Here is a 14,660-nt window from a genome sequence, read left to right on the forward strand (position 1 = left end):
GGAACTAACTCACCTCTCTGTTATCGCCCTCTCTTGTCTAATACTAACCTTTTACTGCATTCAGAGGAGACTAATGAGGAAATGCTTCCCATTTTTGTCCTTTTCTACCTGTATCAGTTAGGGTAAAGGCTAAGCCGTTGTCCCAAAGAGACCCCAAGGTACAGTGCCTTAAATAAGATAGAAACTTATTTTTCTTTCACCTAATTGGCTGGTTCACACTATCTGAGTAGCTTTGCTTCACAAAGTCATTGAAGGGCCCAAGGTCCTTCTACTGTGTCCCACTGTCCTCTAAAGGCTTGTCTTTGTTTACGTAGTCAGAGCTAGGTTTCTGCCATGAAAGTGTTTCAAGACAAGTGGCTTATCTTCAAGCTAGAGATGACACAGAAATTGCATGCACACTTTTGCTCATATCTAATTAAGCCAAATTTAGTTACTTGGCCATACTCAGCTGCAAGGGAAGCTGGGAAATGTAGTCACTAGCTGAGCAACCACGTGTCCAATTTAAGCTTAGTGTAGTGGGTGAGGTTTCTGTACCTAAAAGGAAGCAGGGAAAGCACGGAAACCAAGAGATTGTTACTGTGCCCTCCTAGTCTTTCCCCACCTATTTAAATCCTTCAGGACTCATCCCCGGTTTCATCTTCTCTGTGTAGATTCCCTCCTGGCTCTCCCAGAACTCCCTTAGGACCTATCAGCATTCGTTGTTCCACTTCTATTGTTATTTAGCCTTGCCATGGGTTTCTATCTTATTTCCACAATAAAATGATAAGTTTATGAAGGGCTGCTCTAACCAACTGTATACTTTCGTGGGTATAGCACAGCAGTGAATACATAGTAAGTGCTCAATAAATATTTATTGATTGAGATGGCAGTTTAAGGTTTTGGATGGGTAAATGGGCAAATTCCAGATATGAGAAGCAACCTATGAGAAAGCAGGAAAAGCACACTGAGCATGGCTCACCTGACTGTTTAATTAAATGGAAGGTCTATGAGAATATCCAGAATTTATTTGAAAAGACGTAGAGGTGGAAAATAAGGAAGACTTCAAAGAGCAGAGAAGGCAATTTATTATAGGGTCACAAAAAACTTAAACAATACTGACACAGGAGTAGAAACATGGTTCAGTGGAACAGGAAGACTAGAAAGCCCAGATACAGATTTTAATGCACAAAAGAATTTAGTAATAATAGAAGTATGACCAGCATAGAAGGGATGGATTATTCAATAAATGATTATTTAATTATCTAACTATTCAAGGGAAAAATAAATGAACAGTTATATCTTTATCTTATGCCACATAACAAAATAAATTGCAGATAGATTATAAAATTTTAATTTAAAATAGGAAATGCTTAAAGATTCACAAAAAGATGTAAATATTTACCTGACTTCGCATAGGAACTAGTTCATGGATTTGCTTAGTAAAATCTAAAACATTTGTTGACAAAGTGGAAGCATTATAAATAACATTAAAAGGGAAATCACGAAACAAGTAAAAATATTTGCAACATATGACAAAAGAATAGTATTCCTCATATGTAAAAAGTGCCTACAAAATAATAGGAAAAAACAATAGAATAGTGTGTCCAATAGAATAATGGACAAAGATAGTCTGCACAATAGGTAATAAACAGGGAAAAACTGTTCCTACACACCAGCTATCAAGGAAATGCAAATTGTAACCACAAGATAATTATTTACTCAATAAAATAGGCTAAGGCTTTAAACAGTCATAATGCCAGTGTTGTGATTGGGTATGGCAGTGGACAGACATGACTGGCTGAGCACACATGAGCAGCGTCTTCCTGCAGAGCGGTCTGGCCACAGTTGTTGGAAGCTTTGTACACCTAGGGATTTGTCCTGAGGAAATAGCCATGAATATTTAGAAATATTTACCTGGAACATCACAGTCCAGAGAAGAGAAAAATTGGCGATAATGAAAATTTCTAAAAATGAGACATTACCTAAGTAAGTTATGAAATACTCTAAATCAAGTAGTTAGGGAAAAATAAAACAACAACTTAAGGCCTATCTCGGTATTCAGAAGTATGAATGACTTACTTTCTTCTTTGAACTTTTCTGAAATTTTCAAATTGTCCTCAGTGAATTTGTATTTATAATCCAGTAAAATGTTATATAAAGATTTAAAAGAAAAGCATTTATTTGAAAGCAAGCTATGGTTTAGTGAGCAATAAAATTGGTTAGGAAGGATGGAGTCAAATTTTAAGGAACCTTGAAAGTCAGGCAGATTATAGGAAATGTGAAGTCATTTACAGTCCCCCCCCACACACCTTATTCCATGTTACTCAGTATATAATACAAGGAAGGGTAGCATTGTAAACAAATGGAATCTCATGGCACTGTTACTTAGCTCAGTAATAAAAGCTGTTTTGACCAGGAGTCTGGATGTGCAGCTCCTTTTTATTTAAGAGAGAGCGTGTGCCTGTTTACAAACTATGAGCAGTTACTAGAATAAATATCAAAGTGTACAGTTACGCAAACTATTTTTCAGCAAGCCTTCAGATTTGAACTTTAGTTTTTATATGTTAGCTATTCCACTTTTTATGACTGTTTTATATGTCTATAAGATAGAGACATTTGGTTGGATGTGTTGTGATTTCAGCATTCTGTGGCAGAAGGTGTCTGTCCTTGTGGCTGTACTGTCCCCGCGTTCCTGGAGATGAGAGCCAGTTCTGACACACTGAGTGAATGAGGCACATGAACATTGCTGGGCTCATCCTTAAATCATTGTCACTGTTCTCTGCTTTTAGCGCCACCCAAGACTGTCAAACCCCCTGAGGATCAACTGAAGTCGGAGAACCTCGAGGTGTCCAGTTCCTTCAACTACAGTGTGCTGCAGCATCTCGGCCAGTTTCCACCCCTTATGCCCAACAAGCAAATCGCGGAGTCGGCCAATAGCAGTAGCCCCCAGAGCTCTGCGGGGGGCAAGCCTGCCATGTCCTATGCCAGCGCTCTGCGGGCCCCTCCAAAGCCCAGGCCCCCTCCTGAGCAGGCCAAGAAGAGTAGCGACCCGCTGTCTCTCTTCCAGGAACTGAGCCTGGGAAGCTCATCTGGCAGCAATGGCTTTTACTCATATTTTAAATAATCACTTTTTTTTCCCCTCAAGGGAGAATGTTTTAATTTTTGTTTGTATCAGTAGAATTAAGGTAGTTGGACTTCATCTATACAGTTCCCTTTGTTTTAATATTAAATATGTTCTCACTTAATTGCTTTGCTGCTAGACTTGCAACTAATTTTTTTTAAGTATATTCCATTATTTTGCATTTTTGATGTGTCAAAACTTTGACAGCTTTTATGTAGAATAAAAAAATTTTTTAATTTGTGTATTGTTACATATGTTTGCATCAAGCTAGCAGCCAAGAGGTTAATTGTGCAACTATTAAAAAAAAAAAGAAGAAAAAAAAGTTTGTCTAAAATGTATTTAAAAAGAAAAAAAATTGTAAGTAGCATTTACATTTATTCAATAATATTACCATATGCTGGGTTTCTGTACCAGAAATGGCCAGTTGATGTACAAATGTATGTTATTTTTGCTTAAATTCATTTAAATTTTTTTTTAAATAAAGGGGCAGCATCTTCTAAGTACTTTATCAGCTTTTTTTTTGTTTTTTGTTTTTGTTTTTTTTTTTGGTGACACGATGCTGCGTTCTAAAACTTTTATAGTTTTAGACTATGTATGATGTGTTGTTGTAATCTCCATCCACCATAGGATAGAGTTAAAGGCATTCTTTGCAGGCATATTTTGTATGCCACTGTTTTTTGAAATGTGAAAAAAACGTTGGCATACTTAGTTATTTTTTGGACAAGCTACACTTCAAGCTTGTTTTTAATGTTAATTTGATAGTGTGTGTGTTTTTTTTTAAACAAATCAAGAAGCTGAAAAATTTTTAGGATTGTTGGTGCTTAGTAGACTTGATAACTATTTTAAAAATGCGTGAATTTAGTACAATTCTTTTTTTCTCACTATGCATGTGTAAATGTTTGTAACCTGGCTTCCCTCTTCTCCAGTGGTATAAAGAATTGTGCCGCTTTAAGGTTTGGGTTTTTTTCCCTCCAGTAAAAATTTTGGTACCTTATTTGATGTTTACATTAAAATGTGACATTATATGTGGCAATTCAAATATTTTGCTAGCTGTCTTGTTTGAGGAAGACCATTAAAGAAGAAATATAATGTTTGTCAAAAATGTATCAAAATTCATCAGAATCTGGGGCAGAAAACTACCCTTGTTTTTCATGTCTTTCAGTTCTTCTAAAATTCCCCTGTTGAACTTTTACACAATATAAAATTTAATAAGCCATCTTAAATATTCTACCATCTAAAAATTGCTTTGAATGAATTTTGGTAAAATCCAAAGGAAAATGTTTACCCTCTTGAAACTTTTGGTCTTGTCACACATTTAAAGCAATATATGTCCTTATTTTCCTGACCTAGTAATACTACTTTTGTATTTCAGAGGTATCTTGAAACTACAATATAAACTTTTAAAAAAATAATAAGACGAAGCTGGGAAACCTTTCAAATGAACCCAGTCTTCCTGATGATCCATTCAAAAACAGGATTTTGGAAGACCACTTTTGATAGGCCATCCTATAATCAAAGTACGTTTTTTTAAAACCAGGTTGAAAAGTGGCAAAGGTAAAGAAAAATTACTGACATTTCTTCTATGATTGGAGTTTAGTTTATGTTGGCCAGCTACAGCCCCTTTTAATCCTCAGACAGTCTGGGATAAAAGAGTGCCTTTGGTTAATGGTTAGCAAGCTCCAGGACAAGCGCCGCGTGCCTCTTTTATTCAGCTCTTTCTGCTAAGAGTGCGGTTCATTTGTGTGTGGCTTCGCGTTACAGGCTGTGGGTCTCTGTGTAAGGTGGCAGACATAGACTTGTAAACTGCAGACGTGTTAATGGTTAGTATAAATCACAGTTGGAAAACTGAGCCAGCAAGTTCCAGCACCACGCTTTCTCTGTATGATGTCAGATCACCACATTTAGCAATGTCAAATTTTACTCAGCATACTTTAGTAGGAAGAAAAGAAGAAAAGGTTTTGCCATGTAGCTATGTACTTTTAAGTCTATGACAAAACTCAAGACATAGTCTAAATGAAAATTAGATCTCCCCAATATGAGGCTGTTATAATTTTCCCATCAGTGATTATCCACCCCCCAGCCCCCACCCCAGTACACAGGACTACAACGCAAGCTAGATAAGTGTTCAAAAGCAATCTGATAATATGAAGACAAAATTGTCAAGTCAAGGCTTTCAGTTGACCCCTTGTCATGAGGTTATTGCCTAATTTTCTGTTTTCTATACTTGAATCTTTAAAAAATAGCAGTTTTTAAATTATTTATATTTATATTTAGTTAAGAGTCATGGGGTCATATATGCACCCCCATTACCTTATATAAATATGTTGATGATGAAAGCTTTGGATAAGGAAGCTATTGTCATGACATCCTTGTTCTAAGCAGTTATTTCTAAAAACTAAAAATAATAGCTACTTATTGGCCCACCTCTCTGCTGTGAGTATGTGAGTGCTCCTCATTCCTTATCATTTCCATAGCCAGTCAAGGATTCTAATGTTGCTTCCATCTAATACTCTTCTTAGATTCTGCATCAAATGCTTATTTTGACTTATAACAAGCTTACTCTTCCTCAGCATTACATAATGCCATCTGTAACCGTGCTTTAAAGAACCTGCTCATTATGCATAGTATCTTAGAACATTTTGAACAAGTCTTGTGTAAGAATCATTGCAAGTTTCCATCAAAATGAGGCATGTCTTCTGAATACAGCTGATGTTCTTTGGGTATTACTTGAGTAGTAGTAGCAAGTACCCATAAATCAGATTTATGAGACATAACTTATATACGAGGTTCAACCCTTATATATGCATATATATGTATAGTATACGTATATATGTATATAAATTTTTGTTTCCAGAAAACTTGATGATAGCGCTCAGATAATACTAAGTATTACCAGCTTCCATTTCTTCAGAACAGATTTTTTTCTAAGTGAGGTTAATTGTTCACATAATGTCTTTTTACGTCTTTGTCCTTTGTATCACACTGAAGTTTTCTTTTTCTTGCCAGAATATTTTGTTTCACTTTTTAATTTCAGTGCTACTTGAGATTTTCTTTTTTTTAACCTTAAAGACCGTATTTTAGATGATAGAGTTTGTAAAGTAGAGCCTTCATGCTGAAAAATTTCTTTTCATGATCTAAAAATGGTATTTTGTTACGATTTGAAGAACCTCATTCCGTGTAACATGGATATTTTCTGGTGTGTTTTTAAAGGGGGTTTTGGTTGTCATTTGGACATATGCTTTGCCAAAATGTTATAGCAGAACTTTGTTTTTGATTAATCAGTAGTAGTTAATTATTGACCATTTAAACTTAACATGACCTTATTATCCTTTCCTCACACAGATATGCTCTCTATCCAGGTCATTTTTTACACGTGAAATAACAAACTGCTTTGTGTAGGTTTTTTTTTTTTTTTTTTAAATCAGATTTTAGAATAAGTTTAGGTTCGATGTAAACATCAACTGGTCTTTTCAGTTCAGAGAACTGCAGAATAAGTACAATAAGCAGAATTCCCACTGAATAAGCATTACCTAATTAAACAGCAATTTCTAAGACCTATTTATGAAAATACTCTCCTCTTTTATGGAGGCATTGGAGCTGCTGAGAAAGCTAACTGAATTTCCTGACTTTGGGATAATTAATATGTAGTATTGTGTTGCTCTAGTGTAGTTGATTTTATGTGTTTAATATTTTTCATGTCAAGAGCAAAGCTGCAGACGTAAAAGATATTTCTCTAGCCCCCTTGGCTACAGCCACCTTTGTTAAGAGTTCAGGGTGTGAAGAACAATTTCAAGATAAATTTTAGTATTTCAGCTATCATTATTAAGAAAATTAGACTTACTGAAATACTCATTTAAAAACAGACACCTTCTATAGCATCGTTTTATAGTGGAGTTGTTTTTAAAAAGGGAATCCCAGAAAGAATCTATAAAAATACAAGGTTAAAACTTGAAATGTATTGAAAGATACAAATTGGTGCTTTCAGATGTTATGTAGGCTAGCCATCGTTTTTTGTTTTTTTCCCTCCAGCTCCTCAATGGTAGTAATTTGTCTTTTATGATTTACCAGACATTATTTCTTGCTTACCATCCGCTTAACATATGAAAATCCTTAATTTCTACTGCCACGCTATATGTCTTCCTGAATCTCAAGGTATAAATGTCTTAATGGATCTGATTTGTCTCCACTCTTTGCCATCTGATCCACATTCAAGCCATCTAGAAATTAGAAAGGATAGCTAATGTTCTAACTATGATTTCTGGTTCAAAATATCACGTAGCGGTGCCAATCACTTATAAAGACACCATCTCCATCTTGAAAGAGTAACGGGCATGTTAGTCTTGAAAGTGCTCGTTATGATATGCTCCTCACATTTCCCATCTGCTTGAGGATGGACTTTTATTAGCTGAGACTTTAAAACTGTTAAAAGTCACACTTTCTACTTTCATACCTGTTCAATTAGTAATGTCAAGACCATTGTTGCAAGGAGTGAATCTTACTAAACACATTCTGTTATTACTTTAAACTAGAATATGAGGTTCAAGAGATTTTAAAACAATTGTAATATTTAAAATTTTTGAACCAATTGAAAATGTCTACTTTGGAGTGAACTTTAAGGAAACAGTCACCGGAGTTTCTAAAAATTTTGGGGAGGGAGGTACCTAATGGAAGAATCTAGACTTAGAAATGTGAACTGTGGTTAAATTCCAAACCCAGTTCTGCAGTGGTCGTCTACAGCGTCTAAAACTGGAGTGTTAACAAAACCCAGAGACATTCGTATAGTTTCAGTTATCAGAGTATTAGACCAGATTTTATTTGCAATTTGTTCAACAGAGAGATTTTATTTTGATACAGATATTAAGCATAAAGCATAGTAAGTTTTATATAATTCTATGAGTTCGTTAAACAATATTATGAAATTTTCATTATGTTCGTGGGGAGTCTTTTTAACTGTTTCTACCTCATGTATGAGGTCTCTTCTGTATTTTACTTTGCATACTAGCATGTGATTGCCTGCCTTAGAACTATGTAGAGGAGGGGAAATTAATATTACCTTTTAAGAAATTTTTGATTTTATGAAGTGTTTTCATTAATACTTTTTTAATGTTTGAGAAGGGGAAAGGGTGGCAAATTACATAGGTTGCAACACAGAGTAGAAGTCATATAGTACTATTTACAAATCTGTCCTGTTTTAAGATTTTAGAATTGTGAACAGGATGGAGCAATGGTTCTTAAACTTTAGCCAGTATCAGAATTGCTTCGTGGTCTTGTTAAAATTCAGATAGCTGGATCCACCCCCAGCATTTCTGATTTTGGTCTGGAGCCTGATAATTTGCATTTCCAACAAGTTTCCAGGCGATGCTGATGCTGCCAGTCCAGAAACCACACTTTGAAAATCACCGGTCTGATTCTCACGGTTTGAAAGTCTCAGAGACCTTCAGAGTCTGAATGTCTTTTCAACCATGCATTTATTTACTCAGTGTAAAAAACTGATCTCTGGAGACATTTTTATAAATCTGGTGCCATGAGTGGAACATCTGTGGAGAAAGGTCTCCATGGAGCGACAGGCCCTTTGGATTGACCACCATCCCTCCTCCCTCTCACCCCTGCTGGGGTCTGCACTGCTCTTCCGCAGTAGGGTGAAGGAGCTCTTTGGTTTTAGGGTGAGTTTGCTTTTGTGTACACTGCTGCCTGGGCATCGGTCTAGAAGCTGTGCATTTGTTTGGTGTGCTTAGAGTCAATCTTGATCCACATGCATGGAAGTGAGAATCCTGGGAAGAAACCATCAGAATGCCATGAGAATGCACCTAGCATGTATCGAGGCACTGAGTGTAGCAGTCCCTGTCCTAAGATGGCAGTGGCATGGAGCATCGAAAACAACAGATAATCCTTAAATAATAGTTTTTTTTGTTTTGTTTTGTTTTGTTTTTTGGGACGGAGTCTTGCTCTGTCGCCCAGGCTGGAGTGCAGTGGCGTGATCTGGGCTCACTGCAACCTCCGCTTCCTGGGTTCAAGTGATTCTCCTGCCTCGGCCTCCCGAGTAGTTGGGACTACAGGTGTGCGCCACCACACCCAGCTAATTTTTTGTATTTTTTAGTGGAGACGGGGTTTCACCATGTTGGCCAGGATGGTCTCCATCTCTTGACCTCATGATCTTGCCTGCCTTGGCTTCCCAAAGTGCTGGGATTACAGACATGAGCCACCGCGCCCAGCCAATGTTTAGTTTTTATGGTTATTTTTTTTTTTTGATGGGGGGAGGGTGGTGAGGGCAAAGGATTTGTTTTTCAAATTATGTGTTTCTCAGGTTAACAAAATTATTTTAGATTCTCTGGCATGCCAGCAGTTGTTAGAGAGAGCCTGAAGTGTTATATATGGCAGAAAATAAATGTCTCTGATTACTTTGCTACCTTTAAAAAAAAATCTATGTGTGTTTGCAAAACAGCCTAGTGGGATCTGCCACCTGCACAGCATGGATTATTCATAAGTCATAGATGCACATGTATGGGCACGTTATTTTTGAGAAAGAAACTGCCTATAATATAATAAACCTTTCAGGTCTTTGGGTAGTTTTTAATTTGTGTGTTGTTGCTGTTTTATCTGGACTGCATCTTGGGGGGTATTGGGCTCTGCTTCTGGTTTTTAGTTTGGCTTTGAATTTACTGAGATACTAGAAAGACAAAAGAAAATCTATTTTTAAGGTAATAGAATACAGAATGACTTAGGTGTAAAAGTACACGTGAAGACCGTCGTAGAATATACAGCTTTGGAGTTTTCTTAAGACACAGTCCTTCCTGCTGAAAAGGCTCGCTAACCTTCGGAGAGGATTGTTTATATTTTCAGCCTAGGTTCCTTTATGCAGTCCCAACTTAGGGGGAACTTTGGTTTATTTACACTCGCTTTGCACGATACCTTGTATGCGAAGACCTCTTTATATCTTTCAGTAGGTCAGAGGGCTCTTTGTCCCGGTTAAAGTCCCAAAGTGTCAGTGCAGCTGAGAATGTCTCTCAGCCTCCCCCTTTACAGAGGAAGGGTCCTGGATTTTCATAAATCCAGACCATGCCTGCTTCCTATAAATCCATGTATATGACATTGTACTGTATCTGATTCCTGTGCCAGTCATCTGACCTGATTCTTTAAACCCCATAAAGGTACTGGCTATATGTAGTAGTTGTATCCTAGGTAAATATGGTGATTGAAATACTTCTCTTCTAAATTATAAAGATAATGAGTTCTGCATTTTATTAAAGGGTCCTGTTATTAGTGACACAGGATTTTTTTTTTTTAATGCTTCATACATATAGTTCTTATCTAAACTTGTTCAGCTAACTTCATAGATCAGTTACTTAGCAAATTCATACTGGGTCTTATTTAGGGAAGTCTTCCTGAGGGAAGCTGTACAAAACTGAGGTGGTCAGGTTCATCTCTTCAAAGTACCAGTTTTACAGCCATCTAAATAAGCATAATTTGTGGCAAAATTATAACAATGTTTTTTCTTTGCAGTAAACGATACCTCATCTAAGAGGCTCTAATACCTAAAGAGTTTATCCTTAAAAGGAAAAGTGACTTTGTACCATAAAATAACCCCAAAGCCACTCTCTAGGGTTTTTATTTTCTTCTTTCTTTGTCTTTATCTTTTCTAACTTAGTTTTGGAATTACGTTAGCTACTTTGGTTCCATAGAACAAGTTTTCAACTTGGGGTCTACAGTTCCTACAGTGTGCTCATTGTCTCAGTGAAGTTCTTTTGTTTTCAAAGATTCATGGTAACACAAAATGTATTTTACTGCTACAACTAAAATGTATTTATAATAAAATGCCTTTTTAATAATTTGGAGATGTGTTTATTATGTGTGAACTCTAATTCTCTGCTTCCTTCTGCTCTTAAGGTCAAAGGTCTGACTGAAGTTAAGCACAGCCCTTTGATTTTATTCCTAATAGTAAATGGTAAAACGAATGTAACTGAGAACTCAGTGTGAATTTGTAAAGTTGTAATTCTACTTTCCAGAAATTTGTGACTTGGCTTAAATCCCCAAACTTCAGCAGTAATGCTTTTAAGACTTAAAAGTGTTACCTGAAAGTTTAAAGATCTCCAGTGGTCAGCGAGAAAATAAGCCCTTTTCAAAGAGTCATTCAACATGTATCTTACGAATTTAAGAAAATTATCCTGAATTACTCTTAACAAGTCACTTAGTTGTTAATGCAGCCCGGAATTTATTTGAGAACTCATAAACCTAGTTTGTAGCAATATATTATGTAGGTATAGTCATGTACTTCACAGTAATGCGTGACAAGCATTAATTCAACAATCCAAAACAAAAAAACAAAAAAAAAATTGCTGGTTGTGCAGAAAATTGTCCTGAGTCAAGGTCTTGTTTTTCTTGGGGAAATAATTCTTTGCATCTGCCATGATGTGATTTTGAGAAGCATTAGCAGGTCACAGAAGGCTTTGTGTGCCCTGGCTATTTTATTTTTAACATCCTATTGTGGCACCATAAATCTAGCTTGAATATACTGTGCTTCAAGTGTGTAAATGTAAGTAGATGGGACGGTCAACCTTTCCTAAGGACAATGTACTGTTTGTAGTCATTGTGGTGAATCCATTTTAAGCTAGGTATCTCGCTTTGAGTTGATTTGATATGACATTAATCTGGACTTTAGAAATAAAAACTTCTTTCTATGTAAATCAAATGGATTTGGGGGACTCCTTGAGCTGTTCCCTGCTCTAGATGAAATAGCCCCAGGCTCCACTGTCAGTGGGAAGATGCAGATGTGATTGCCTCAGGTGTTAGCCTGGTGCCATATTGATGCCCTTTGAAGCATTTTTCTGAGAATGGTATTAGTATGAAAGTGTGTGTGAAAATGTAATTGATAAAACAATCACTTCCTTTCATCAAAACTGCAAGATGTGGAGTGCAGGTCAAGCATGAAGAGTGAAAGCTGGTTAGCAGAAGCAGTGCTGGGATGGACAGCCGTTTTTAAACTGGAACATCCAGGTATTCCTGTGGTTAGCTCTGAACAGCCAAAGAGCACTTAGTCTGAAATTGACTCTGCTGCTCGAGTTACATAATACTGTCCTAACAAATCAATTCCCTAATGAGTGGAAATCCTCTTAAGATTTGAAGAGCCCTCAGTTCATGCTACCAACTGCAACCAGTTCCCTTTCTGAAATAGATCAGATTGTACCACTCTTTTGCTGAAAAGCCTTCAGTGGCTCTCCATCACATCCTGCGTTTCTTAGCTGGACTTGGAGGCACCCAAGGCATGTTCCTGTGCATTGCACATAACCAGGTTATAGCAGATCAGTCACCGTCACTTCCTGAATAAGCCCTTGATCTTCCGGCCTCTGGGTTTTGTTTGGAACAAGCCCATCAGCTCTCAGACTCCCACTCCCCAGGGATACTGATTTATTGAGACTCAATTTCACCTCCCACACTACCCAGTTGGAATTAGCCCCTTTTGTCTCTGTGCTTGCAATTAAGCTTTATACCTCCCTTATCACCATTTTTGTGTTATAGTTGGGAGTCTATGAGCTTTTGGGAAGCAGAGATCATGTCCTCAGACCTCTAAACCACCAGCACCAGCTCTGTGCCTGTTATATGGCAGGCTTTTGATGAACGCTTGCTGAACTGGATCTGGGGGTTTGATCGAGAGAAGAGCCTAAAGATGCTCTCCCCTTCCCGTTGACATTCTTTGCCTGACATTCTTTGCCCACACAGTGTGGCCTTATGACAACACTTGGCAGGAGAGTGATGGCTTGGATGAAGGAAGAGTAAGCTGTCCTATCCGGTGATGTCTCTGCCCATTCCACATGGTTCTCCGAGCAGTGACAAAGTATTAGCATTCATGAGTATTTTGTGTCTTGCCTGATATCACTGTTAGAACCCCTTCTCCTGACAGCTTCATCATGGTTATGTCAGTGTTGATGGATGCTGCCTACTTTAGCATATTCTGGTCTGTAGGCATATACCTGCCATGCAGTGCTCTGGGAATATGATGAAATTCCCCCTTTGAAGCTCTGGTTGATTTGAAATCCACAGAGGAAGGTAATTAAGTTGAATAGAAGCTGCAGCTTGCAAAACCTATGGCATTATCCCACTCTTAGCTCATTAAAACTGCTGCTCTGCAAATTGATTTGAACCTTTGTTTCAGGAAATTGTGCTGCAATTCCCTGAGAACAAAGTGGTGCTGGCGAGGTGATCTGGAGGAGCCAGTGAAGGACTCTGAAGGTAGGCATGGCCAGCCGGATACTCAGCTCACATGCTGTGCTCCCCTGCACACGGAGCCGTGGGAGGATGGAGTTCTGATACTGTTCAATCTGGGAAGATTGAACAGAAACACTGATGACAAGCTGTTTTGGATGTAGGAGGGGAGTGCCTGAAAGTTTTGGAGACCTTGCAAAGGAAACTCGGAAATGTTCCAATTAGTCTTCTGAGTTTTGTTTCCTTTATAGGCAAAAGATACACGGGAGCCTAAAGGGAAGGTCCGAAAGTCACAAGAATAGGTGGCCTTGTCTTCGTGCCTGGTCCCCAAACCCACCCACTGGTTAAGTCTTCCATCTGTTTAGAATTCAGGGATGTTTGTGATTTTCCAAAGCTAAACAGACATCGGGGCTCTAGGCTCCTTTTCTTAGACAAAGTTTTGCAGATTCAGTCCTCTCAGCTTTAGAACCGGGTTTAAAGCAAGTTGTATAACCTGGGGCAAAGTTAATTTTGTATAACCTCCCAAAATTAAGATGATTGGGAGATGGGTGAGGGAATAGGGCTTCATCTTGATAAATCAAATCTCACGGTGGCTGTCGAGGACCACAGGTAATTCCTGCTGGGCTGGCTCAGCTAACAGAGTGGAAGATCAACATTTTTGGAAAAAAATAAATTGTGATCTACCGTAACTATAGAAATCTTTTTATTTATTTATTTATTTATTTTGGAGATGGACTCGCACTCTGTTGCCTAGGCTGGAGTGCAATGGCACGATCTCGGCTCACTGCAACCTCTGCCTCCTGGGTTCAAGCAATTCTCCTGCCTCAGCCTCCCGAGTAGGTGGGACTACAGGTGCCTGCCACCACGCCCAGCTAATTTTTTGGATTTTAGTAGAGACGGGGTTTCACCATGTTGTCCAGGCTGGTCTCAAACTCCTGAACTCAGACAATCCGCCCGCCTCGGCCTCCCAAAGTGCAAGGATTATAGACATAAGGCACCGCACCTTACCTGAAATCTGTCTGTTCTTAAAACCTGTCAGCTGATGTGTTCTAGCTCAGGAAATCATCTCATCTCAGAGATGTGCAGCTGTGGGCTCTGCTGTAGCAAATACAGCTGGCTCAGTCACATTTATCTGACTTAAGCAAAGCTCAAGGACAAGCCACTGTGGCTGCCAACGCCTGAGGTCAGGGACCTGGATTGTGAATGGGCTCTTTTGTACTCTTCTCGCTTCTTGAGGTCTTCTTTATGGTGTGGATTCTCCCACCACCTTTTTTTTTTTTTTTTTTGAGACAGGGTCTCACTCGGTCACCCAGGCTAGAGTTTAGTGGTGCAGTTATAGCTCACTGCAGCCTCCACCTCCCGG

At 38.2% G+C, this 14,660-nt stretch overlaps 1 protein-coding gene across 6 annotated transcripts in view; it reads left to right on the forward strand.

The window, feature by feature from the left end:
- The window catches only part of HELZ (helicase with zinc finger), a 194,101-nt gene extending 183,175 nt beyond the window's left edge, over positions 1-10,926 (forward strand). For 5 of the 6 annotated variants that reach the window (XM_033183899.1, XM_033183898.1, XM_033183900.1 and 2 more), the window contains one exon: positions 2,769-10,926. In XM_033183899.1, the coding sequence (XP_033039790.1) occupies positions 2,769-3,103 (335 nt within the window). In that variant the 3' untranslated portion in view covers positions 3,104-10,926. The remainder of the gene's footprint in view (positions 1-2,768) is intronic. The other variant, XM_033183902.1, reaches the window with a different exon arrangement.
- The last annotated feature ends 3,734 nt before the right edge of the window (positions 10,927-14,660 follow it).

The sequence above is a fragment of the Trachypithecus francoisi genome, unplaced genomic scaffold, assembly GCF_009764315.1.
Source record: "Trachypithecus francoisi isolate TF-2019V2 unplaced genomic scaffold, Tfra_2.0 Lachesis_group20, whole genome shotgun sequence".
NCBI lineage: Eukaryota > Metazoa > Chordata > Mammalia > Primates > Cercopithecidae > Trachypithecus > Trachypithecus francoisi.